The sequence below is a fragment of the Cucurbita moschata genome, unplaced genomic scaffold (genome assembly GCF_002738365.1).
Source record: "Cucurbita moschata cultivar Rifu unplaced genomic scaffold, Cmos_1.0 Cmo_Scf00003, whole genome shotgun sequence".
Taxonomy (NCBI): Eukaryota; Viridiplantae; Streptophyta; class Magnoliopsida; order Cucurbitales; family Cucurbitaceae; genus Cucurbita; species Cucurbita moschata.
In genome coordinates this window covers 450,337-472,365 of record NW_019268519.1, presented here as the reverse complement: position 1 = coordinate 472,365, position 22,029 = coordinate 450,337, and the positions used below count along the sequence as shown (strand labels likewise).

Genomic DNA, 22,029 nt, shown 5'->3' with positions numbered 1-22,029 from the left:
TCTCATACTTCTAGTTCCTAGTTCGTCTCCTTCCATTAGACATCTCAAAGGACCATCGATCTCTTCTCTGGCCACAACCGTAAAAGCACACAAGGATCCTCCTCCCAAGCCAGCTAAATCTTCTACCTCTCTCAGGGATTTCCTTCATGGTAAGAGTCATCCCATAGACACCCATGTCCCATAGCTTGTCCCGATGAAGGGAAAAAAAAAACTTCAACGTTCATAGATCTCTCCCCCACATTGGATGTAGGATTCCTAAACGGAAGAACTACAAACAACAGAAACAATACTTGGGGACAATTCTACTTTATCATCAAGTCATTCAATTCCTAAAAGAAGTTATTGTTAGATGTGTATAAAACCATTTAAAAATGGGAGATAATATAGTAAGAGTGTTGATATGAAATGAGATTTAGTAATATTGTATATTCTTCCATGTGATATCCAATCAATTTTCAGATAAAACACGATAAAGAAATTACCTTCTCAAATTGCGCAGCCATAAGAAATTGACCACCGTGCTGACCCTTTACAACATTATCCAAGGATGAAAGGTTCCGAAGTAAACCACCAACGGCATCAAGTGTGCTAGACAAATCCAGCTTATGATTCACCTTTGTATTAACCAAGTTATCCATTACATTTATCTGCAAAGGTAATAAAGACGAAAGAATGCCATCAGTAAAACTGGCAATTCTTCCAACTTCTTGGTAGACCTGCGTAGAAACAATTTCATGTATTGGCTGATTAGTCCAATTACCAAGTTCAGAACTTTTTCAGAAGACGACCACAAGATATTTTGACTGAGATGGTACAGAATCTCTTCGCAAACCTAAAAAAGAATAAATACACAAGTAAAAAACCCCTATAGCAGGAAAGTATGATAATTATAAATGATCAATGAATGTTTTATGCACCTTTGAATCACATTCATTTTCAAGGAGTGCAAAAAGAACCTCCCATGTAACTTCATGCAAAACTGAGGAAAAACTTGAAATAAGTGATATCATTTTCGACTTCCAAATTGTTGTTGACGACATGCCAGGGGCCATACTCCTTTTAACAGCCAGAACATCTATGTCATTGGAGTCATCATTCACATCCAATTCTATATCCAAAATCCTACTCACTTCAGCATCAACGGGGGGAGAATTCCCCAAAGGAGAAGCAGGTGCATCAAAATCTTTCAAGATTTCCCCGGAATGAAGATTCTTAATGGATATAGAATATTCTTGATAGAGTTCAGAAAGTGCTTTCAAAAGATTTTCCATCGAAAGAATCAATGCACCATGTAGATCAATATCCAGAGAATTACTACTTGTTCCCGTGTTGAAAATGGAACTAGAAGCAAAACTTCTGAAGCATGTGACAGCAAAACTCGTTATGTCAAGGAAGGAATCAGAGCCAAAGAGATTGAGATGTTTAAAATCCCTGCAGTACCCTTGGATAACATTAACAGCATGATTCGTCATTTCTAAAATGTACTGACCCAATCTGGAAATGAACAGAGGCATTTGCTCCCTTTGCCTGTTGAAACATGTAAAATACACGTAAAAAGAGTATAGCTGAATAAGGAGCACGAGAAAATGCTGCCCAAGAAAGTCAAAGGAATTTCTTTTTCACATTTCAAAAACACATTAAAGGTCCCAAGTTAAAATTAACAGGATACTTTAATCTATTTGTCAACACAAGCATGAAGTTGGCACAAAAAGTATAGTTCAACAACACACGCAAGTTTGATAGTAACACTTTTTTTCTCTTTTTATAAGAAACAATAGTGCTATAATGAATACAAAAACTATAACCAAAACATTGCAATTGGTAGGTCTTTTTCATAGCTTATCTTGGTAGTTTCATGAAAATGTATTAGTATGTTCTATCACTTGTACTACTGATTTTTTTGCTTTATTTACTGGTGCAACTTTTCATATATTCCAACAGTGTTTGATGCTTTTGGTTGGTCCATGGTTTTTACCAAATGACATATTTGATTTCCTTGCTTCTATATATGTGGATCATCTGTTCCAAAGTAGGAAAATGAATTTCTGTCTCTCTATCAACCCGGTTTTCTTCTGGTAATTCTGGTGTGAGAGGTAACTCTGGTGTGAGGGGATAACAGATACTTTATTTCTTTACCTTTGGATTAATTTTATCCATGCATTGAATTGGTGCAAGATTACACATCTTTTTTCTTGCAAGTCAAAATTATATGGCTGCTTTTGATATTTATTTCAAAGAGGTACAAACTAAACCCCTAGATACTTGGTAAATTAGGAGATCAACAACTTCCATTATTTAATAGGATTCCATGAATCTCTCCTAAAGGAATTACACAAATATTCCTTGCATCAAGGTCATACCTTCAACATTTTTGAGGTTACAACAATCTATCTTCTTTGATCTCTAACCGAAGAGCTATTTTATAATTCGTCTCTCAATGTTGGGAGCCTTCTAAATGAAATTTGTTTCTCTTCTCAAAATATAACTTTCAAATATTAATGAAAACTTTGTGTTCCTTTTTAAACAAAGAAACAAACCAACAAACAAAAAAATCCCTTCCCTAAGAGTAGGAAGATAAGACCAATACCAGCTGTTGAAAAAGTAGAGTATCGACACCCATGAAAATCAACAAAATGAGAAGAAGCATACTACGGTTCAGATAAAAATGATAACCACAACTTTCGTCACGACAGATTACAGTTCAAGAAGGGTCAATGATGAAAAAATCTTTTTTTTTAAAAAAGTCAGCATATAGTGCACATACGAAGTATCAAATCCATGAGCTTGAAAAATGTACTCCCAAAGATTGGCAACCAGGAAAAAGAAAAAGTATATTCAGGTTGGCAACCAGGAAAAAGAAAAAGTATATTCTGACATTCTAAAGTTAGAAGACCCAAAGTGCAAAACTTAAAATTGGACATAAAAGATGATGAAAACCTTATCAAAGTTGAACCGTATATGAAGTTTGCCAATAAATCACATAAAATGAAGATAGTAGACGGCAGCAATTTTTCTCTCTCCACATCAATCAATGCTCCAAGTACAGAAGTCACCATTTCATCCAGCAATGGATCTCTGATCTGACGAGGCAGATGAATAGCCTTAAGGCCTCGAGATTGGCATATCTAAACCAACAATTATAGACAAAGTGAGAAACAACATAGGTGTCAATTCTGAAACAGGACATACAATAAAAGGCCACCTTGACGCTAGAACCAAGATGTATTTTGGCCACAACTTCCACAGAACACTCAAAAACTTCTTGCGACCAATCCTGATAAGATTCTTCTTTCTGCAAGTATAATCAATTTGCAATTACCATGAAAAACCTCCCATCTATATTTTATTTATAGTGGAAATGTACTATTAACAAACCACATCTTTCTTCAAACATTCATCTAGAACCCTTGTAACATCTCCTGAGGGAGCACAACCCGCACAAAGAGCATGAACAGCTGCAGGCAACAAGAATATCAACTGCTCGTTCGAATTAGCAACCTCCTACATAAAGTCAGCAGCAGTAGTCAGTGCACCATTCACAATGTCCCTACCAAGTTAATGATCTGTATAGCTAAGAAGACGGTTACAATGAATCCAACATTGTGAGCTTCTTTGTGTGCCACATGGGGGCAAGTTTTACAAGAGAGGAGAGATATAAAAATGTAAATAGACCTTAAATAAGCAATGAAAATCCATTTATTGAAAATATCTAACTAAATGTACTATTAACTTCCAAAAGTAAGCAGGTTTAACGTATATAACTTATAGAATCAGGATCAACTTCAAGAATTTTGGTCTGAAATGTGGACTCATAGAAGGCTCAAGGTTATTTTATGCAAATGCCAACAGACAAATTTCAAGGAAAAATCAAAAGTTTGGGGTCAGTACTAATATGGCTACTGCTTTAAATTTAAAATTGAGAAAATTACAAGGATATTGACAACAATTAACTCACTGCACTAACCTCATTGAATTAATATACAGACAGTATCTCTCTTTATATAATCCCCCAGTTGCTTTGAAGTTACCATTTGACTGCCCATTTCTTATAAGAAAGAAATTTTGAACTTTAACAAGGACAAGCATGCGGCCAACCTTTATGCCACATGGAAAGATCATATATCAAAATAAGGTAAGGTTCTTCATATGGGAACTCAGTCACCAGGCCTTTAACACTTGCAACAAGCCTCAAATTAGGATACTGTATGTGGATTATCTCCCCATTAGTGCAACGTATGTAAACACAACCTGAATCCCAAAGCCACATTTTCCTATCTTGTGATTTTGCAGCAGATTTTTGCAACATTCGGATGGAGACTGCCCTCCCAAGTGGCCCACACGATCTACTCTCTCAGCTGATTTTTTGGGGCATGGAATCATCAATCACTCATTTCTTTACTATTGTTTTTTCTTCCAGGTGCAAATGTTCACTCCTCCTTCGTCACTCTAGCTTTTCCTTTTACTATCCATTTGGGGAGGTTTTTTGTAACTCCCTTGAATCGGAGTTCTCACAGTTTCCAAAAAAAAACCTTTTAACCATTTCATAAATAGTACAGATGATAATCCATTTGATGTTCATATCATTTTCATTCTCTAGCAAAACTGGAAAGTCTTTATACTGCACTCTTTAAATTGAAACGATGTTTTAAGTTTTCACGTTTGAACTATTAGAAGATTAGCCGCTACATATTTAATGATTCAACAACAAACAAAAAAAAGAAAAGAAAAAAGAATTAAAAAATCAGAGAGGAGAAGGAATAAACCTTCAAGTTAAGATGACCTAGAACTGCTCTCAGAAGATTTTTTCTAAGATGGAAAATGTCTCGAAGGTCACCCTGAATGAAAATAATACATAAAAGAAAATTGCATGAGTCAGGAGTTCATTCCTCAATTGAATCTCATAGTCACATGTAATATCAAACTCCCACCAGCGCAACATGGTATATCTCAAAATGGGTAACTTAATATTAAGATGAAATAGAAATAAAAGAACTTCAAGAAAAGAGAAATTATGCTAAACGAACTGTGAAAGATCAGGATTTTTCTTAGTAATTGCTCAGGGTTATGTCTAAGCATATTGTGCTAAGAGATCTCCCCATGATCTTGATTGACTTCTGAATTATGATATGTCGTTAAAATGATTGCAAAGGTGACTTCTGTCAATTCCTAGCCCCAAGGCTTAGGAGGCCACTTTTAGACAGAGAAGTAATTAACTTATTTGTCCATCTGGTAGATAGATCTAACTTCTTATAAATTATATATACTCCCCAGGAAACCGAAATATATTGCAAACTCAAGGATAGAGCAATAACAGCTACTGGACAAATGACAAATTGGCAGTCTGAGCATTGCAAGGTAAATAGCAATCAAGATGACATGCGCAGAGACAGACATTCCCGCTGAAGCAACTTACTTGAGACCCTTTTCTCGAGAAGTAACAGGATATTAGGTACAAAGCAGATCTGCAAGACAACCATACCACATAAAATTAGGTGATATTCTACCCAAAATCCTATGAAATATGACAAGCACGAAGTCTCAAGTCTCAAGTCCTCTAGATGGCATCATAACCATGTAATTAGAATAACATTGTTAACATGCAAAGCTCAACTGGAATTATGAAAACGCATCTCTCAGGCACCAAATTTTGCCCCTCATTTCAGTCAAATGCGTGTAGTACATACTAGCTTAACTTTCCAGAAAATAAACATTTTTAGACTTCGAAATCATTTCATTCTAGAAACTTGACGAGATAAAATCATGGAACCATGTGGTCAATGATGAAAACAAAAGTTTGAATTCATTCCAAAAGGATGAAAATGTAGATGCCACTGATGCTTCCCCATTCTCACTACAAAACATTGCAGCTCAAATTCATAATGATGTAGGGACAGTTCTTTTGAAATAAGTTCTGCTTTCATGAGCTTTTTCTGTGTGTGTTGAACTAGAGGGATGGAGTTAGTTTCCTCCATCTGATCAAAGGAGAGCAATTTGAGTTAGTAGTTGGTTTCTTTTTGTGGAAATACAACCGAAAACCTCCTTGTTCCATTTCTTTAAGACTTCTTTTAGTCTTTCTAGCCCAGCTTTCTCAGATGATTTCCTCTGGGATGCCGGAAAGAGATCCGGCGAAGACACTTCTAGAGGTTCCGGGGCAGGGGTTCTCTTTGGCTTAGACTGATTTCCTTGCTTCGGGGATTGCTACAATCATGCTAGCTTTTTCCCGGGATCCCAAAAAATAGGGAGAGGATAGCTTTTCATCCCCAAAAATAGGGTAAAGATACACTTTGATCCCTAAAAATAGGGTAAAGATACACTTTTATCCCTCAAAATAGACAGAGGATAGACTTTTAAGGAAAGGGCTTGTAAGACCATCTAATTCTCTAGAAAGGATGAATTGAAACCAACCTCCTCTAATTAATTCTTTCTGCTAGGCCAACTCCCCGAGGAACCCTTTAAGTTTGTTGATGAAACCGTGCCCCGGCCATCCACGGAGGGGTGTATTCTTCAACCAATATTCTACCATTGGCAAAACTTCAGAATGGTTCAGCCACATATTCTCAAATCGGGAAAGCTGCGTACAAAGTTCTAACGTATCTAAAGGGGCAATGGACAAATAAATGAATGGTTCTCGACACATCTTTTGCACATAATACACCAGCTCAAAAAATGATTTAGTTTCAGGTCATGTTTTCCATCTAAAGCATTATTCCATATATTTCTCTATTCTAATTGCCAATTTTCTTGGCATTTGGACAATGGACATGAAATATAACGTAATAGCTGCCAACACCAAAAGAATCCAGGTAACTCTCCCTCCTTTAGATAATGCAAAATCCCTCAAGAATTTCTCCATTTGGATAACTTATCCCTAAGGAGAACAATATTTTCTAAGCATTTTTCCTGTTTCAATCACAAGATTGTGTTTCTTGTTTTTTCTTTGCTTTTTTAAACAAGAAATTAACTTCTTTTTTTTTAATAATGATAATTTAAAGGGAAAAAAAGAAGTGGAAATGATAGAGGATTAAAAAGGTTTCAATCAAACTAAAAAAAGGTTGAAAATAAGAACTTACATCGATGGCATCCGTTTGAAAAATAAATGTTCCCAAACATCTTGAGGAATCACACATGTCTTCAATAAATCCTGAACAAAGAAACTGCTACATGAGGGACTTGTTTTTTAAGAGAAATGAAACTTCTTCTCATTGGACTACATGAGGGACTTGTTTTTTAAGAGAAGTGAAACTTCTTCTCATTGGACTACATGAGGGACTTGTTTTTTAAGAGAAGTGAAACTTCTTCTCATTGGACTACATGAGGGACTTGTTTTTTAAGAGAAGTGAAACTTCTTCTCATTGGACTACATGAGAGACTTGAGCCAACAAAAAAAAGTTCTAGGAAGTTAACAATACAGTAGAAAGATTCACTCTAACTACTCAACAGAAAGAACAAGAAAGTAAAGTCATTGGGAAATATGAACTCACTCGTTCAATTATTTTTCCAAGAAGCAACAGAGCAGCATCCGCCTGCATTGATTCTCAAATACAATAAACTTCATTATAGCATAGCATTAAAATGTATGTCTATAAGTAACAAGAGATAAGTCCACACTCCTGAGATGACTTCAAAATAACTATGGTGATCTAACAAACACTTACTCATTTGTAAGAAAAAAAATAAATATCCATTATATAGTCAGCACTCAGCAACATATAATTGCAGGAAGTTGGTTTTAGCAGAAGGACATATAAGTCAGATGCTTTAGTAGGTAACTTGGTAGAGTAGGTTATTTTATATAAGAAACAAGACATATTCATTAATCAAAGAGAAGATGCACAAAAGGAGATGAGAAAACCCCAAGAGGCAAGACCTTGGGAGTTACAAAAACGGATCCCAATTGGAAAAATTTGACTCAGATCATAATTACGAACTCAGTACTGGTACAGTAGGTCAGTCAGCCAGTATTTAGTAAATTTATATTTCAATGGCAGTTTGGAGTAGGTAACGTCCTAAGTTTATTTAATCTCAGAGGGTCATGAATGACATTGACACCAACAATAAGGAACATTCTAGAGCTGCAAAGGTATCAAGATTCAATATAAGCTCTTTTCCAATGGTCTACCAGTAAATTCCATCTGGCCCTTTGAGGTTTTGCTTGAATCTATGTTATAATGAAACCTCATGGTGCAGAAAATGCTATGTTACAAAAGTAGAGATCTGACCCTATCTCAGAAGGAGACTGCCTCCCTTTGATCCTGCTTGCCTGCCAATTTATTATCTCTCCATCTTCCCTGTTCCAAAGATGGTTGAGTCTAAAATTGATATATGTATAAGAAACTTTCTATTGGAAGAAGCCAATTCAGAAAGAAGATAACATAGGAAAACTAAAAAAATTTCTTGCTTCAGGGAGCGCTTGCATGAACAGGACCAAAGAGAGGAAGGAGCCCCATCTTGCAAAGTGGTCGAGGCATCTTTTGATCCTGATTCTTTCTGAAAGAAATTATGATGCTCAAACATGAAAAGAAATTATGATGCTTAAACATGAAAAACTCACCACAGGTGGGCTGCCTAAGAAACGTCGCTACAGTAGTTCTAGGAGCAATGTGTTAGTATTATTGAGGTAAAGGACATCTTAACTGGCTTCACTGAGATTAACATCGGAGATAGACCCTATACTTTCTTCTGACCATATGACACAAATTTAATACTCTTCGACAATATTGTTTACCAAGCTATATTTTGGTGTAAGCTGTCTAATATTTTTACTTCGTACAGTTGTACCTCCCTCGTTGTAAATTGGGAAGATTTTTTGTAATCATAATGGATATTACATCCCTTATATAAATTTCAATCATCAATGAAACGGTCTCTTATCAAAAATAAATAAATAAATAATAATTCCCACTTTATACAAAATCTTTTAAGGCTCTTCATGTTATTCTCCAATAAACTTCTCTAAGTTAAAAAGGTCATGAACAGCCTAATGTAAGTAGCAGCTGGACTATTGGTTTTAGAGAGCCTTATTTATGATCGAGAGGTGGCTAAATGGTAGCACCTTATGCGTTTCTTAGATCGTCAAAACCTCTCTTAGGGACTGGTTCAAGAAGTTGGTGCTTAGAAGGGGCTATGGTTTTTATTAAATTCTGTGCAACAGGCTCAAGCAGACTTATTCCAGCATTCTGCAAGAAGTTACGGAGCTTGAAGGTTCCTTGAAGTTGCAAAACCTTTCGGTGGTCTCTAAACTTGAGTGACCTTAACAATGATTGAGTTCAGAAAAGAAACCCCAGAGAATACCTCAATCCTCAACAGTGTTGTCTCTGAGAAGAGAGACCTCTTATTGTTCCGTCTAGAGACTCATAAGGGGCATTTTAGCTTAGGTGCAATGTCCTAGACTCCTTATAATCCATTTTATGATGCAACGTTCTTTTTGTCAAACCTTAAAAGATATTTGAAAGCAACTACAAGTAAACAATTTTTGTGCATTGTTCCAAGAAGATTGGCTCAAAATCGAATCTTTGCAAACATATTAGGAGGAAAGGCCTACGTCAGATTTGGGAGGTTCTATCACTTATTTCCTCATCTTGATGTCTTAAATAGAAAATATTTTATAGTTACTCTCCATTTTCAATACTGACCAATTAGAGATCTTTTGTTGCAACTCCTTCGGCTTTTCACTATCATTGAGTTCATTTGTATATAAAAGAAACAAGCTTTTTTAACAAGAAACAAACTTTTAATTGATGGATGGCGAGGACGTTACAAACTCCTAAGGAAAAGCATCAATTAGAAGCATAAAGCAGATACCCTCATTGCATAACAAACTTTCCATAAATAAAACAAACACAAAAACAAAAACCAATTGTCTATGATATCCTTTACAGAGTAGCTATTAAATATATCGTTTCCTCTTCAAAAGCTACAACAAAAAACATGAACTTACCACCACAAACACATGACTAAACATGGGCAGTCCATGCATCAAACAACTCCATATCGATTGCCAGCCTTGATACAACTGCAATTTCAATCAAATAAATTCAATCAATTTTTAATAGGGCCATCCTTGCTCCAAGCAGAAAAGGAGAAAAAAATGCATCCAATTAACGCACTCAATGCAATTTATTTTAAACTAAATTAAATATATATATATGTATATATATATATATATATATATATATATATATATCCCTGAAGTTCAAGGCAAGTTTCTATAATTTTGAAAATATTCATTTTATCCCATGAACTGTATAATAGTTCTGGAAAATATGTGGGAGAACTTTTTTTAAAAACTGATAGTTGGAATTTAACATGACTGTCGATAGGTAAAAGTTGGGAGTCATATTTGACATCATTTACAATTCAATTGCAATGAATAGTAAAATGATTGTACCATCCATTTCAACTCAAAATTATCTTGACATCATTTACAACGGTTGAAGGAATGACCTTGATTTAAGAAATATTTATGAGAGAAGTAATATCTAGGGATTTATTTAAATATTGTACCTAGAATCTAGAGATTTAGTTAGCTTTTTGTATTATAGAAGGACATGTACCTCTCTGAAATAATAAGTGTAGCAAGACAATTTAGACTTGCAAGAAAAACATCATTCAAATAATCAATTCTACACATCGGCTACCACGTCAATTTGCATGAATATCATAAATGATGTCATGTATCAGCATCCATGATGTCCATTTTTAATAATCATATTAACGAAAAACCTCTTAATTTTTTTCCTACAACAATTTCAAAGTTCAAGAATTAAAATGAAGCTTTTCAAAATTTAGAAGCATTATTGAAATTTACATCAAAATAAAGAAAGTAAAAAGTATTTGTCGAAAGATTAGCCTTCAGTTAGGAGATATTTGTATAATTCATGAGTTAGTATCCAAGCTAAGATTAAACGATGCCTATTACTGAGTGAGGAGGAGTGTCGAAGGATATTTGTGTAATTCCATTAAATAAGGGAAGTAGTTGACCTCCCTAATTTATCATAGGGATTATTATTTAGATCTAGTTGCCTAGTATCAAGGGATTATTATTTAGATTTACTTTTAACTAGTATCTAGCGTATTTAGATTATTTAGATCATTTAGAATATGTAGTGATTTAGATTTTAAGGGATATGTAATTCTCTAGAAATTAATAAGAAAAACAGCAGCCTAATTTAGACTTGGAACAGTATATTTTTTATATTCATGAGTGTTCGGGCCAGTTTCTCACCAGACAACCACTTGACCTTACTACATTTGGTTGTTCGGGTAATTTGTAGCATATGAAATTTTAGGTAGGTGGCCATCATGGCTTGAAAGCATTCCCTTTAGCTGTTCATTATTACATGGTCCTTAATGAGTACTCGGTCACGCCAAGTTATGATATCTCAACTATTCTCATGAGACAACCTTCTGACCCTACTACATTTTGTCACTCATAGGATAATAAATCCCAGGTAGGTTCCATCATAGCATGATCTCACTTGCTCTAAACCTTTTATTTACATTGTCCCTCATGGCAGTGACCCCTTTTTCCAGTTGACGCTCTTTTATACAAGAGGCATACAAAAAAATCAACCAAAAAGGAGCCAAACTAAAGACGCTTGTTTAAATTTTGGTTCATTCCAAAAACATCATTATACTTGGCTCGGCTCATTATCTCAAGAAGGATTGACACCATGGACGATATCCTTCAAACAGTCACCTCCCTTGTTTTAGGCCCATATGCTTTATGTAAGGGTAGAAAACCCTAACCATGTTTTAAGGTTCCGCCATTTAGTTTCAAAATTTGGATCCACTAGTGATAAGAGATTTACACTATTTGATGTACAAAAGGCAAGTTTTCTTGATATCTAGGAGGAAGTTGTTCTAGACCCTCCTTTGAGAAGAAACCACGTATTCTCTGTCAGACAGGTTTCTTCATCATAATGTGCTTTATTTTGTTGGAAAGAAATATGAGTTTTTTTTTTTTTTTTTTTTTTTTTTTTTTGAAGTAAATAGTTCAGGAAGATGTTCGAACTTTCTCTGTACTCTTAATTCTATTTTATTTTCAAATTATCTATTATTTTTTATTACCAAAAGTTGGAAATCTCTTTTGTAAGTTTTCAATCCCCTCTTTTAGCTTGGCACTTCTTTTGCTTTCCCATACAAAACAAAAACAAAAACAAAAGAATAAGAATACAATGAAAAGAGGAACATACCTTTTCCTCGGACGAGCTTTCTGACCGTTCAGTAGAATCTATTAACACTGAAGAAAGTTCTTGCAGACTCCTTCAAAATCATGTGATATACACATATGAGCTCAATGGGACAGGGAAGCGAAGTATATACTTTCACTTGAAATATATATAAAAAGTCATATAAATGAACCAAGCAGCTTAAATGTGGAATTAAATCAACTTGGATTTGTATATTCTGTAAGTTTAAAGAGACATGAAAAGTTATATTAGCTTACCGTAATGTCCACAATAACCCATCATATGAATGTCCCACATTTGCATCTTTCAATATTCTGCAACACGCTCAAAAAAATTAAATCAACTGAAACTCTGGGTCTGATGCTTTTTTTCACGTGTATTCTTTGCAGTTTTGGTTAGCATGAACAATTATGATTGTGTTTTGTAGCTTTCATAACATGTATCATGTTGTATTACGCGCATGAAGAAAAGACGTGAAGCTATTATTTTCATGTCAAACACAAATAGAATAAATCTCAAAAGATACTAACAGTTTACGAATTCTTTTATGAAAGACAATGACCGTATGCAAAAGTCATCTAATCTGGATACTATCTCTCATGAGTCATATCGAACTAGATGAGGTGCAAATCAAATTTTAACAGGATACTATTGGAACATATATTACTGTAGAAACTATAAGACATAATATAAAGTTTGCCTGGCCGGCCTAAGTTGACTTGGTGAATTTTTTAAGCAAAATTTATACCTTGACCTTCAATTTTGTATATTGAATCATTCACTTCAATATCTATTTACATTTATATTGAGTTTCATTATGAAATCTTTGTCGATTTTATTATATGTTGGTATGGCCTAAGGTAATTTGTAGCTTTGGAAGAAAATAAACTCCTCTAAAGTTAAGAGGCCAAAGGCTATTGTCTCATTTGTATCTTAAGCCGACCCTTGCAGCATTTGATGAAATTTAAAGTGGAAACAACAATTATGTTTAAAAAAATTATCAAAGTAACGATAACAATAAGACAAAGAAACAATTTAATAACACAGAATGAAAGATGTACAACATGAAGTCCTAAATACCTCTCGAAACCTGAGCAAATTGCCTCAAACCAGTAGGTGAAAAGATCCTTACTGATGCGGGAATGGTAATTTCTGACAAGACAACAGAAGGCCGCATTCCTACAAGATAATCAATCAAGTCACACAAAATAATGCCCCATGCCAAATTAACAAATGAACCAGGGAATGCATGTTCCTGTTTTCATAATCACGTAGCTTAAAATTTACCATAGCCATTTCCCTTTAGCAAGCTCCTCTTTAAGATGAACACTAGCTGGGTCCCTTTTAACCCGCTTTTCAGTTGATATTGCTTTTGTAGAGGTAACACATGCCTAAATAAATAATCCATGTGCAACCAGTCAGACCAATTTCTAGTGCCATAAACAACTATTCAAACAACTAAATTATAATTATAAGATCTCTGCAATATAAAAATACCACAAGCAACGGGGTTTCAAGAACTCAATACACCCTTATACTTTTTCCATTTGTTCAATGAAAGTTAGGTTTCTAAATCAAAAAAAAAAAAAATTAAAAGATAAAAAGTTATATAAAAGTAGAGTTAAAATGGAATATAAGAAAATCTAACAGATTAATAGAAAATCCAATCATGAACTTGGACCAAAGGAAACGAATTCTTGCAAGTACATCGTAAGCAACATGTGTTTAGCTGGATTAACATTTTCTCAAAAGTATTTTACGATCTTCTAATGTTCATTCAGCTCCCACCTCAGTCCCTTATAATGAATCAGATAATGAATCACAGGTTAGTTTGAGAATGTGAAGTTGGATTCTCAGGCTAATTCTTTGAATAATAAGAATACGGAAGAATCCTATGCAGAGACCTTTATTTCCTTATTTCAGCCACCAAATCAGCAAAATTCGAAGATCAAAAATGTTAAAGAGTCAACAATCACATCTCAGAGTCTTGATGTCTTTTTTCACCTTTTATTCCTCGCAAGTTTTCATCTTTAATTGAGTTTGTGGATCACAAATGTGAAAAAAAAAAATCCTTCGATAAATGCCTAAGGAAAATGCTAAAAAGATTCACAAGGAATACTTTCAATGCTTAAATGAAGATTTTGTCTTGGAATACTCAAGGTTTCCCTCATCTAGCAAAGCATTTTCGGTTCCTGCATCTCTTGATATTACTGTTGGATGATGGAAGTCCCACATTGACTAATTTAGGGTGTGATCATGGGTTTATAAGTGAGGAATACTAACTCCATTGGAATGAGGCCTTTTGGGGAAGCACAAAGCAAAGCCATGAGAGCTTAGTCTCAAAGTGGACAATATCATACCATTGTGGAGAGTCGTGTTCGTCTAACATGGTATCAGAGCCATGCCCTAAACTTAGTCGTGTCAATAGATTGGTAAATCCTCAAATCCTCAAATATCGAACAAAGAACTCTTAAAGAAAAGGAGCTAAGCCCCTCCTCGAAGGCCGTCAAAAATGACTAAGACTCCAAAGGAGTCGAGCCTCGATTAAGGGGAGGCGCACTTTGTTCGAGGGGAGGTGTTGGATGATGGAAGTCCCACATTGACTAATTTAGGGTGTGATCATGGGTTTATAAGTGAGGAATACTAACTCCATTGGAATGAGACCTTTTGGGGAAGCACAAAGCAAAGCCATGAGAGCTTAGGCTCAAAGTGGACAATATCATACCATTGTGGAGAGTCGTGTTCGTCTAACAATTACCACTACCTTTATAATTGGGGTTAATTGATTGTTTTCGTTTTCTAAGAAGCTCTTTAGCAGAATTAATTATTGAGGGTTATTTGATAGCATTAATTTCACGCATTGTCTCAAAATAGTTTTAGTTTTTTCATTGAAATATTTGGTGAAGATGTTCAGCTGCAACTTTATTAAGACTTTTTGGCTTCAATCTTTTTTCAAGAAGTCACTGGCCTTAATCTTTTTTCAAGAAGTTATTCCAGTTGCATTCACTATTGGGGATTTGATATTGTTTCCAAGACAGCATTTATTGAGATTTTCTTGTGTTTTCAAGGCATATTATTCTTGCTTTTGTTTCATGATAGTATTAATTTTGACCCTTGGAACCGGCAGATTTTCTCTCGACTTCATTGACCCTTCATTATCTTCATTGTCGTTGGAGTTGAGGAATAGTTTCAATTGTTGCCTTGTTTGAAGAATTCTTAGCGGGAGTTCAATAGTAATCGGTGGTTAAGAAACATTTAATGCATCGACAGTGGGGTTCTTGGAAGCTGATTCATTTAATTTTGTCACGATGGAATATGGTGATTAAAGTCCACTATTGGTGTTTCTTTGCATGGTTCTTCGTCTTATTAGATCAATTAAGGTTGGTCTTTTGAATTTCTCAAAGAATCCAACTACATAATTATGATTCCTTAGATTCCCTTATCTTCATTTGTCATATTCAAGGAGCGAAGTGTCTTATTCATCATTTGCATCAATGTGGTTAGAATTTTTGTATTGAATAGTTTGTTTTGGAAGAAACCAAAGGATTTCCAACAAGTGGTCAGATCAATTTGTTTAGGCTTAGGTGAAGGTCTCTTCTTTGTGTGCTCTCACCATCCTCTTTGTTGGACGTTCTATCCAAGATTCATGTCTCATTTGGCATACTGTAATTTTTTTCGTTGTAATCTTCTTTTTTTATTCTTGTTATTCACTACCTTGTGGAATTTGTGACTTTTAAGCCTTAGTCTCTTTTCATTTCATCAATGAAAAGTTTTGTTTCTAGTTCAAAGAAAATAGATTAATGGAAAGTAGGGGAAAAAATTTCCCAAATGCTGGTGGGGAGTGTTTGACATTTGACCAGCTTGCTTTGAGGGCTCCACTGGGTCAGAACACGGTTCTTCTTAGAGGTCCTAAGAGCTCCCGGGAGGCCACAAAGTATTTTGATCCTGTACCTACCGCACAGCCATACCAAACCATATGTGAGGTCCAAGGGTAGGAAGTTTGAGAGGGCTAGAGGAAAGAGAAACAGCAGGGGATACAGGGTTTGATTTGATCTTCCGTTTCCAAGCTAATTCAATGCTAGTGTGTTATTTTGAACTCAATACGCAAATTTTGGTAGATTTTAGTTACCTATCAAAAAAATCGTTTGGATACTTATTTGGTATCTCATTAGAGCAATACCTTCTTCTAGTGTATTAGGTGATGAGTCAAAACAACTTCCCGTCAATGCAGCATGGTAAATAAGTAAAGAAGTACAGTATGTTTAGAGTACCCGATAGAGTACAGCTGCGGCAAGTTCTACCAACCCACAATGTGAGCTACTCAAAGTTCCAAATTTATCATCTTTATTTGTATCAGACCTGAAAAATCATATATTTCCAGTAGCCATACATCATCAGATTATAAACAAGATTCAACCTAAATGAGATGTAAGGAAAAAGGATAAATCAAGAGAAAATCTAAAAATACAAACCAAGGAACCCCAACACTAGAGATGCTGCTTTGATCTAGATCCTTATAAAGTACATCAAGTAGCTGTTCTACAAAAAATCTCTCATCATCAGCTCTTGTTAGACTTATTTGTAACCTTCCATAGAGGACAAGAGCGTCCTGCAAACGTAACAAGTCAGGAAAATGCTTTAAAAATAATAAATGGAATGAAATATGAGTTAAGTTCGTCCAATTTATTTCGTACCTTTAGAGCTCGATCATGAGTCACCATCCAACACCGAAACACGAATTGTTGCACAGAGTTGTGGATCTCCAATAAGTTACTTCCTAGATTAGGACCATCCTTTAACAAGTATGTATTTACACACTCAATAAGTTTTCGTGATACTTTACCTTCATCCCTGACCAATAAAAGAAAAAAGTTCATTCTTTCACTAAAAGAGACCCAGACGGAAACACCAAGATCAGGTCCACAAGTAATAGAAGACGCAAAAGAATCAGAATGGTAACATTGAGTTAAATGCAAGTATTTTCATACCTCACGAGGGAGAAAATCTTAGCAATTCCATTTACAATTTCTTGCCTAATACTATCTGGGAAGTCACCAGGAGGATTTTCCAAAAGTGAATGGAGCGTCAATATGCACCGGAAAAGCTCTTCCTTGGGAGTATAAAGGTTATCATTCTTCCCAACTAAGCTTCCTTCCACCTTCTCCAAGTATAAAAGCACGAGGTCTTTCAACATGGAAGAGAAGTTAAGATGAAATTAAACATCATACAGTAATCAAAATGATAAGTCTGTAGAGTGAACATCATGCATATTCATCTCTCAGGTTGCGGTTATGACAGAACTTACTGCAATATATGCGCTTCCTCAAATGAAAACGATAATCTCTTGCAGCTACTAGATGCCTAATTATGATCCCATACTCAGATTGAAAGCATGGTATAGTACTCAACACGTCCCATACGTGACTAAACAGCATCTTAACCACAGATATCAAGGATACTACGTTGCCTGGGACAAGAAAAACAAGCATCATTGTTATAACTTGTAGATGTCCTGACAAGAAAGCTTAAGTAATCTTTACATATGGAGTTTCATTGCTGAAAAAGATAACAGAAAGGATGCAACCAAAAAAATTGAACCAATCACAAATCAGAACTAATGACCAAAAGTAATAAATACGAATGTTGAACCATGTGGTTCATGAATATTTACCTCGCCAAGAACATGAAGAAGTGCTTCTATGCTACTTTATTTTTCTCAAAATATTGAAATAAATAGGCCTATTTCGTTTGTGGTGCCAACATAAGTTCATTTCAAAAACAACAACCACAGGATCTGTATGAGAATTATGTTCATATTAAAAATGTTTTCCAAACTTATCTCGTTTTTTAAAAAATATTTCAAAAGCAAGAGTAAAATCTAATTAACCAAAATAATCCTACTACATTACCTCGCCTACAGAATCCCCCCCCCCCCCCNCCCCCCCCACAGGCTTGCAAGTTCGCAACAGAAGCTACAATAATGACATATTTCAATCACTCACCAGAAAACTTATTGTCTTCTGCTTTTTGAACGACAACTCTCAGTGTCTTCGCAAATATTAACTTAGGCAGTCGCCGCTTGCTTGAAGATATCTCCATTGACACACATTGGATCAACAATTTTGTGATGAAAGGCCATGTTTCAGCTGAAGATAAAATAAAAATAATTAATCTTTTAACACGGTGTTTGAGAAATAACAATTAAACGTATGCAAATCAAATGGACCGTTGAACGTACGAGGTGGAATTTCTTCTGGCTTTAGCTTAGCAGTTCTCTGTCCAATAAATTTACAGAAATCATTCGCTTTTTCTCCCTCTAGCCATGTATTCAACAACTTTATCCCTTCCTGTAATCAAGTGAAAATAACAAGAAAAACCGAATATTGATATACTAGATGATGCAACTTTCTGGCTATATTAGAACATTTTTCAGGATGCAAATTGTGAAAACTGGATGCTAAGAAGTATAATACACAGCATATTTCGAACTCCCTATTGATTGAATGTACAGCGAAAACATAAAATAAAACTTCTAATAGCATAGAACCAAAGGAGATGCACTCTAAGAGCTTTTTGCATCGTGCATGTCTTGAGCTGGGAATACACAGTTCCGAAACATATTCACAAAGTCGAGAAGAAAAGTAAGTCGAAAGTATAAGAAAAGTGCTTCTTACCTCGCGAGCTTTAGCTTTAACCGAAGATAGCTTTGAAACGATATCTTGGACGTCTCTGGAAGTAACCATGGCGGAGTTCGTTGCTCCGATTGCTATGCTCCGATGTTAGTAATGGATGGGAGAGCTCAAACTGGTGAACTTCTGTGATTGCATTGAATCGGTTGAAGACATTAGAATGGCGGGAAAAAGGATGGTCTGGCAGACGAAAGGGGCTATGACCTGTGAAAGGGCGCGAGGCTTAGACGTTTCGGCGGCACGAAGACCGCGGTGCTGACTACCGACGGTGTAAAATAACATTTACCGTAGAGATACCGAATAATTTACTTTTTAAAATTTATAGGTGAAAAAGGTCAATAAAGACCACATTTTTATTAATTAACAATAAATTAATTGCATTTATCTGTTTAAAATTTTTTAAAAAATATGTAAACTAAATTTAAATATTAAAAAATATGAGGATTAAAATTACAAAAACTATAGTTTTGCTCGAGTCTAGCCGTCATCCAACATTTTAGAACAAGCGAAAAGGTATAACTCGTTTTTATTAAATATTTATTTTTCCACCTAATAAATATTCAAAAGAAAATAGACCGTTTAGTTATATATATAATATATAAACAAAATTATATATATATAAATGTCAGTAAGATGATAATGTTTCTAAATTGTTGTCAATAAAAATGAAATAAAATTAATATTAATTTGAACTCAAGGCCTGTGGTCAAACACTTAAAGTCAATGGGTCGTACTAATCAATATGACCAAATGTAACATAAAAGTTGGTGTAATTATCAGAGAATTTATTTTGGTCGGTTACTAATTGGAGCTGCTTAAATTGCTGAAAAGTTTGAACAATTTTTCCATTTGTTTAATTAAAATTAAAAAAAAAATTAAACAGAGTAATATATATGCACCAAGATTAAAGGAAAATAAATTGTCTGATTAAATTACATTTTATCTCTGCAATTCTCCAAGAAATTAACAGTAATAAATTTCATTTAAGAGGAACAAAGAATGAAACCTCCGCAATAAAAACTTGTCATCTTAACACATACACAATATAAACCAGATAAACACGAGACAATTTCAAATTTCCTCCCAAGTTCTTCATTCCTGTACTCATGGAGGTCGAGTCGAATCTTACAGAAAATCTCAGCTCCAATCAAGCCTGCAAGGAAGATGAACTTTCATTTCAGTTTCTTGCATCAAAAGGTAATTATCTACATGAATTTCACCACCTCGATTCATCGTCGAATCCCATACTCGAAGACGAAAACATGTGCAGTTTGGATCATTTCAATCCATATTCATATGGGTGTTCATCAAATAACAGCAATACTGCTGTTGAGGATTTGTATGAGCTTAATAAAGCTTGTGCAGATCAAAATGGTGGGTGTGGACAAGTAATGGACAACTTCCAAAGCTCAGGAGATTACTACAATTTTCATCAAATGAATCAAATTGACGTAATGGGGTTGGAAAGAAATTCAATTCCACTGGATTTCCCAGATGTAAAACCTGTGAATTTCTTTGTACCTGATGAAGTCTCGTGCATTACTTCAGGAAATGGCCATTTCCAAAAGGCGACCATGAATAAGAATGTGAATTTTTCATCTTTGTTGAGAACTTCTAAAGGTCAAAAGAAGCCCAATGTGATCAAAGGCCAGTGGACAGTTGAAGAAGATAGGTAAAAGTTACAGAGAAAAAAGCAAAGAAAAATAATTAAGTGTTCTGCCAGTACAACAGATCTCAACTTTTGTAAATCTGTTTTGAAACATAATGTGGTTGATTTGATATTTGTGTTGAAAAAAACAGGGTTTTGGTTCAGTTGGTTGAACAATATGGAACGAGAAAATGGTCTCATATTGCACAGACGTTGCCTGGGAGAATAGGCAAACAATGCAGAGAGAGATGGCACAACCATCTCAGGCCTGACATCAAGGTATTTCGATCAAAAAACTTGAATCCAATTTGAACTTAATTTCCATTTGGACCAAGTTTTGATTAGTTGCTGTTTCACAAGTGATCCTAGGCTCTAGTATCTAAATTGTTTAACTAAGATTTGAATTCTGTTTCTATTTAGTTCGATCTCTACATATAGATACCTATCTGGTTCATACTATTTTGGTCTAAGAATTGATGATTAGCTAATAAACGAAATCATAACAAAGTTCAGATCTAAGAAGCTAAAACTGTATTTAACTTCTAATTTTTAGACAACTTGAGTAGATAATTTAACAAGTGAGAGCTATATTCATTCATGTTAGCAAATGAATCACATTTTTACTAAACAAAATTGATTGAAAATGAATGCAGAAGGACACATGGAGTGAAGAAGAGGACAGAGTTTTAATTGAAGCACATGCAGAAATAGGGAACAAATGGGCAGAAATTGCAAAGAGATTACCAGGAAGAACTGAAAATTCAATAAAGAACCACTGGAATGCAACCAAAAGAAGGCAATATTCGAAACGAAAATGTAGATCCAAATATCCAAGGTGCTCTCTTCTGCAGGACTACATAAAGAGCCTGGATTCCAACACAACTCGCCACCAGAAGAAAATTTGCCCAAACGATACCAAATCAAAATCGAAATTGGCCGATCGTCATCATCGTCAACCACAAACCGCTAATTTTTGCCCTAATGACTGGACGGTTCCGAATTCCGATTTAAAGGACGAAGCAGAGTTTTACCTCGACGATAATTTCTTTCGAGAAGGATGTAGCATCGACACGCTCATGGAGAATATAGCTGCCGCCTCCGCTGACGATGCCAATAATTATGAACGGAAAAGATATCACGGCAATGAAGAATTAGTTGAGTTTCATCAGAGAAGCAATGTTGAAATGGAGAAATTGCAGAATTGTGCTCCAGTGAAAACGGCGGCAGCGATGGAGTTTGAAGTAACAAAAGAACTTGATTTAGTAGAAATGATGAGTCAAGTGAATGAAGTTAACAAGATGAGATGAGCCAAATTTGCATGTACATGCATGTGCATGTTGCTCGCTTGCACTTGATAGACGTGTAAGAAAAGCATTTAAACAATACAACCTTTTTTCTTTTTCAAATATATTTTTTGGACATTCATGTTCTTTTATTTATGGGATACAATGTAAGAGCCAGATATCACTACTAGCAGATATTGTTCGACCGTACCGCCCGA

At 35.0% G+C, this 22,029-nt stretch overlaps 2 protein-coding genes and 1 long non-coding RNA gene across 4 annotated transcripts in view; 1 reads left to right on the top strand and 2 right to left on the bottom strand.

Annotated features, from left to right (window-relative positions):
• LOC111435229 (serine/threonine-protein kinase ATM) overlaps positions 1–19,154 on the bottom strand; it is a 52,493-nt gene extending 33,339 nt beyond the window's left edge. For both annotated transcript variants that reach the window (XM_023072641.1, XM_023072649.1), the window contains exons 1-23: positions 18,866–19,154; positions 18,430–18,538; positions 18,194–18,337; positions 17,497–17,658; positions 17,180–17,375; positions 16,886–17,042; positions 16,664–16,800; positions 16,463–16,550; positions 13,479–13,582; positions 13,272–13,370; positions 12,449–12,505; positions 12,195–12,264; positions 9,938–10,012; positions 7,482–7,523; positions 7,071–7,141; positions 5,414–5,462; positions 4,764–4,835; positions 3,376–3,501; positions 3,203–3,292; positions 2,938–3,125; positions 918–1,527; positions 761–832; positions 483–647 (exon numbers count right to left, since the gene is read on the bottom strand). In XM_023072641.1, the coding sequence (XP_022928409.1) occupies positions 483–647; positions 761–832; positions 918–1,527; positions 2,938–3,125; positions 3,203–3,292; positions 3,376–3,501; positions 4,764–4,835; positions 5,414–5,462; positions 7,071–7,141; positions 7,482–7,523; positions 9,938–10,012; positions 12,195–12,264; positions 12,449–12,505; positions 13,272–13,370; positions 13,479–13,582; positions 16,463–16,550; positions 16,664–16,800; positions 16,886–17,042; positions 17,180–17,375; positions 17,497–17,658; positions 18,194–18,337; positions 18,430–18,538; positions 18,866–18,934 (2,952 nt within the window). In that variant the 5' untranslated portion in view covers positions 18,935–19,154. The remainder of the gene's footprint in view (positions 1–482; positions 648–760; positions 833–917; positions 1,528–2,937; positions 3,126–3,202; positions 3,293–3,375; positions 3,502–4,763; positions 4,836–5,413; positions 5,463–7,070; positions 7,142–7,481; positions 7,524–9,937; positions 10,013–12,194; positions 12,265–12,448; positions 12,506–13,271; positions 13,371–13,478; positions 13,583–16,462; positions 16,551–16,663; positions 16,801–16,885; positions 17,043–17,179; positions 17,376–17,496; positions 17,659–18,193; positions 18,338–18,429; positions 18,539–18,865) is intronic.
• LOC111435295 lies at positions 6,014–6,604 on the bottom strand. The gene is made up of 2 exons (XR_002709061.1): positions 6,450–6,604; positions 6,014–6,070 (listed from the first exon to the last, which is right to left on the bottom strand). It is a non-coding gene; the product is annotated as an uncharacterized LOC111435295 (long non-coding RNA).
• An 832-nt stretch (positions 19,155–19,986) lies between the features above and the next one.
• Positions 19,987–21,864, top strand: LOC111433656 (transcription factor MYB98-like). The gene is made up of 3 exons (XM_023070777.1): positions 19,987–20,552; positions 20,654–20,807; positions 21,182–21,864. The coding sequence occupies exons 1-3, from the start codon at positions 19,987–19,989 to the stop codon at positions 21,833–21,835; spliced, it is 1,374 nt and encodes a 457-aa protein (XP_022926545.1). The 3' UTR covers positions 21,836–21,864.
• The last annotated feature ends 165 nt before the right edge of the window (positions 21,865–22,029 follow it).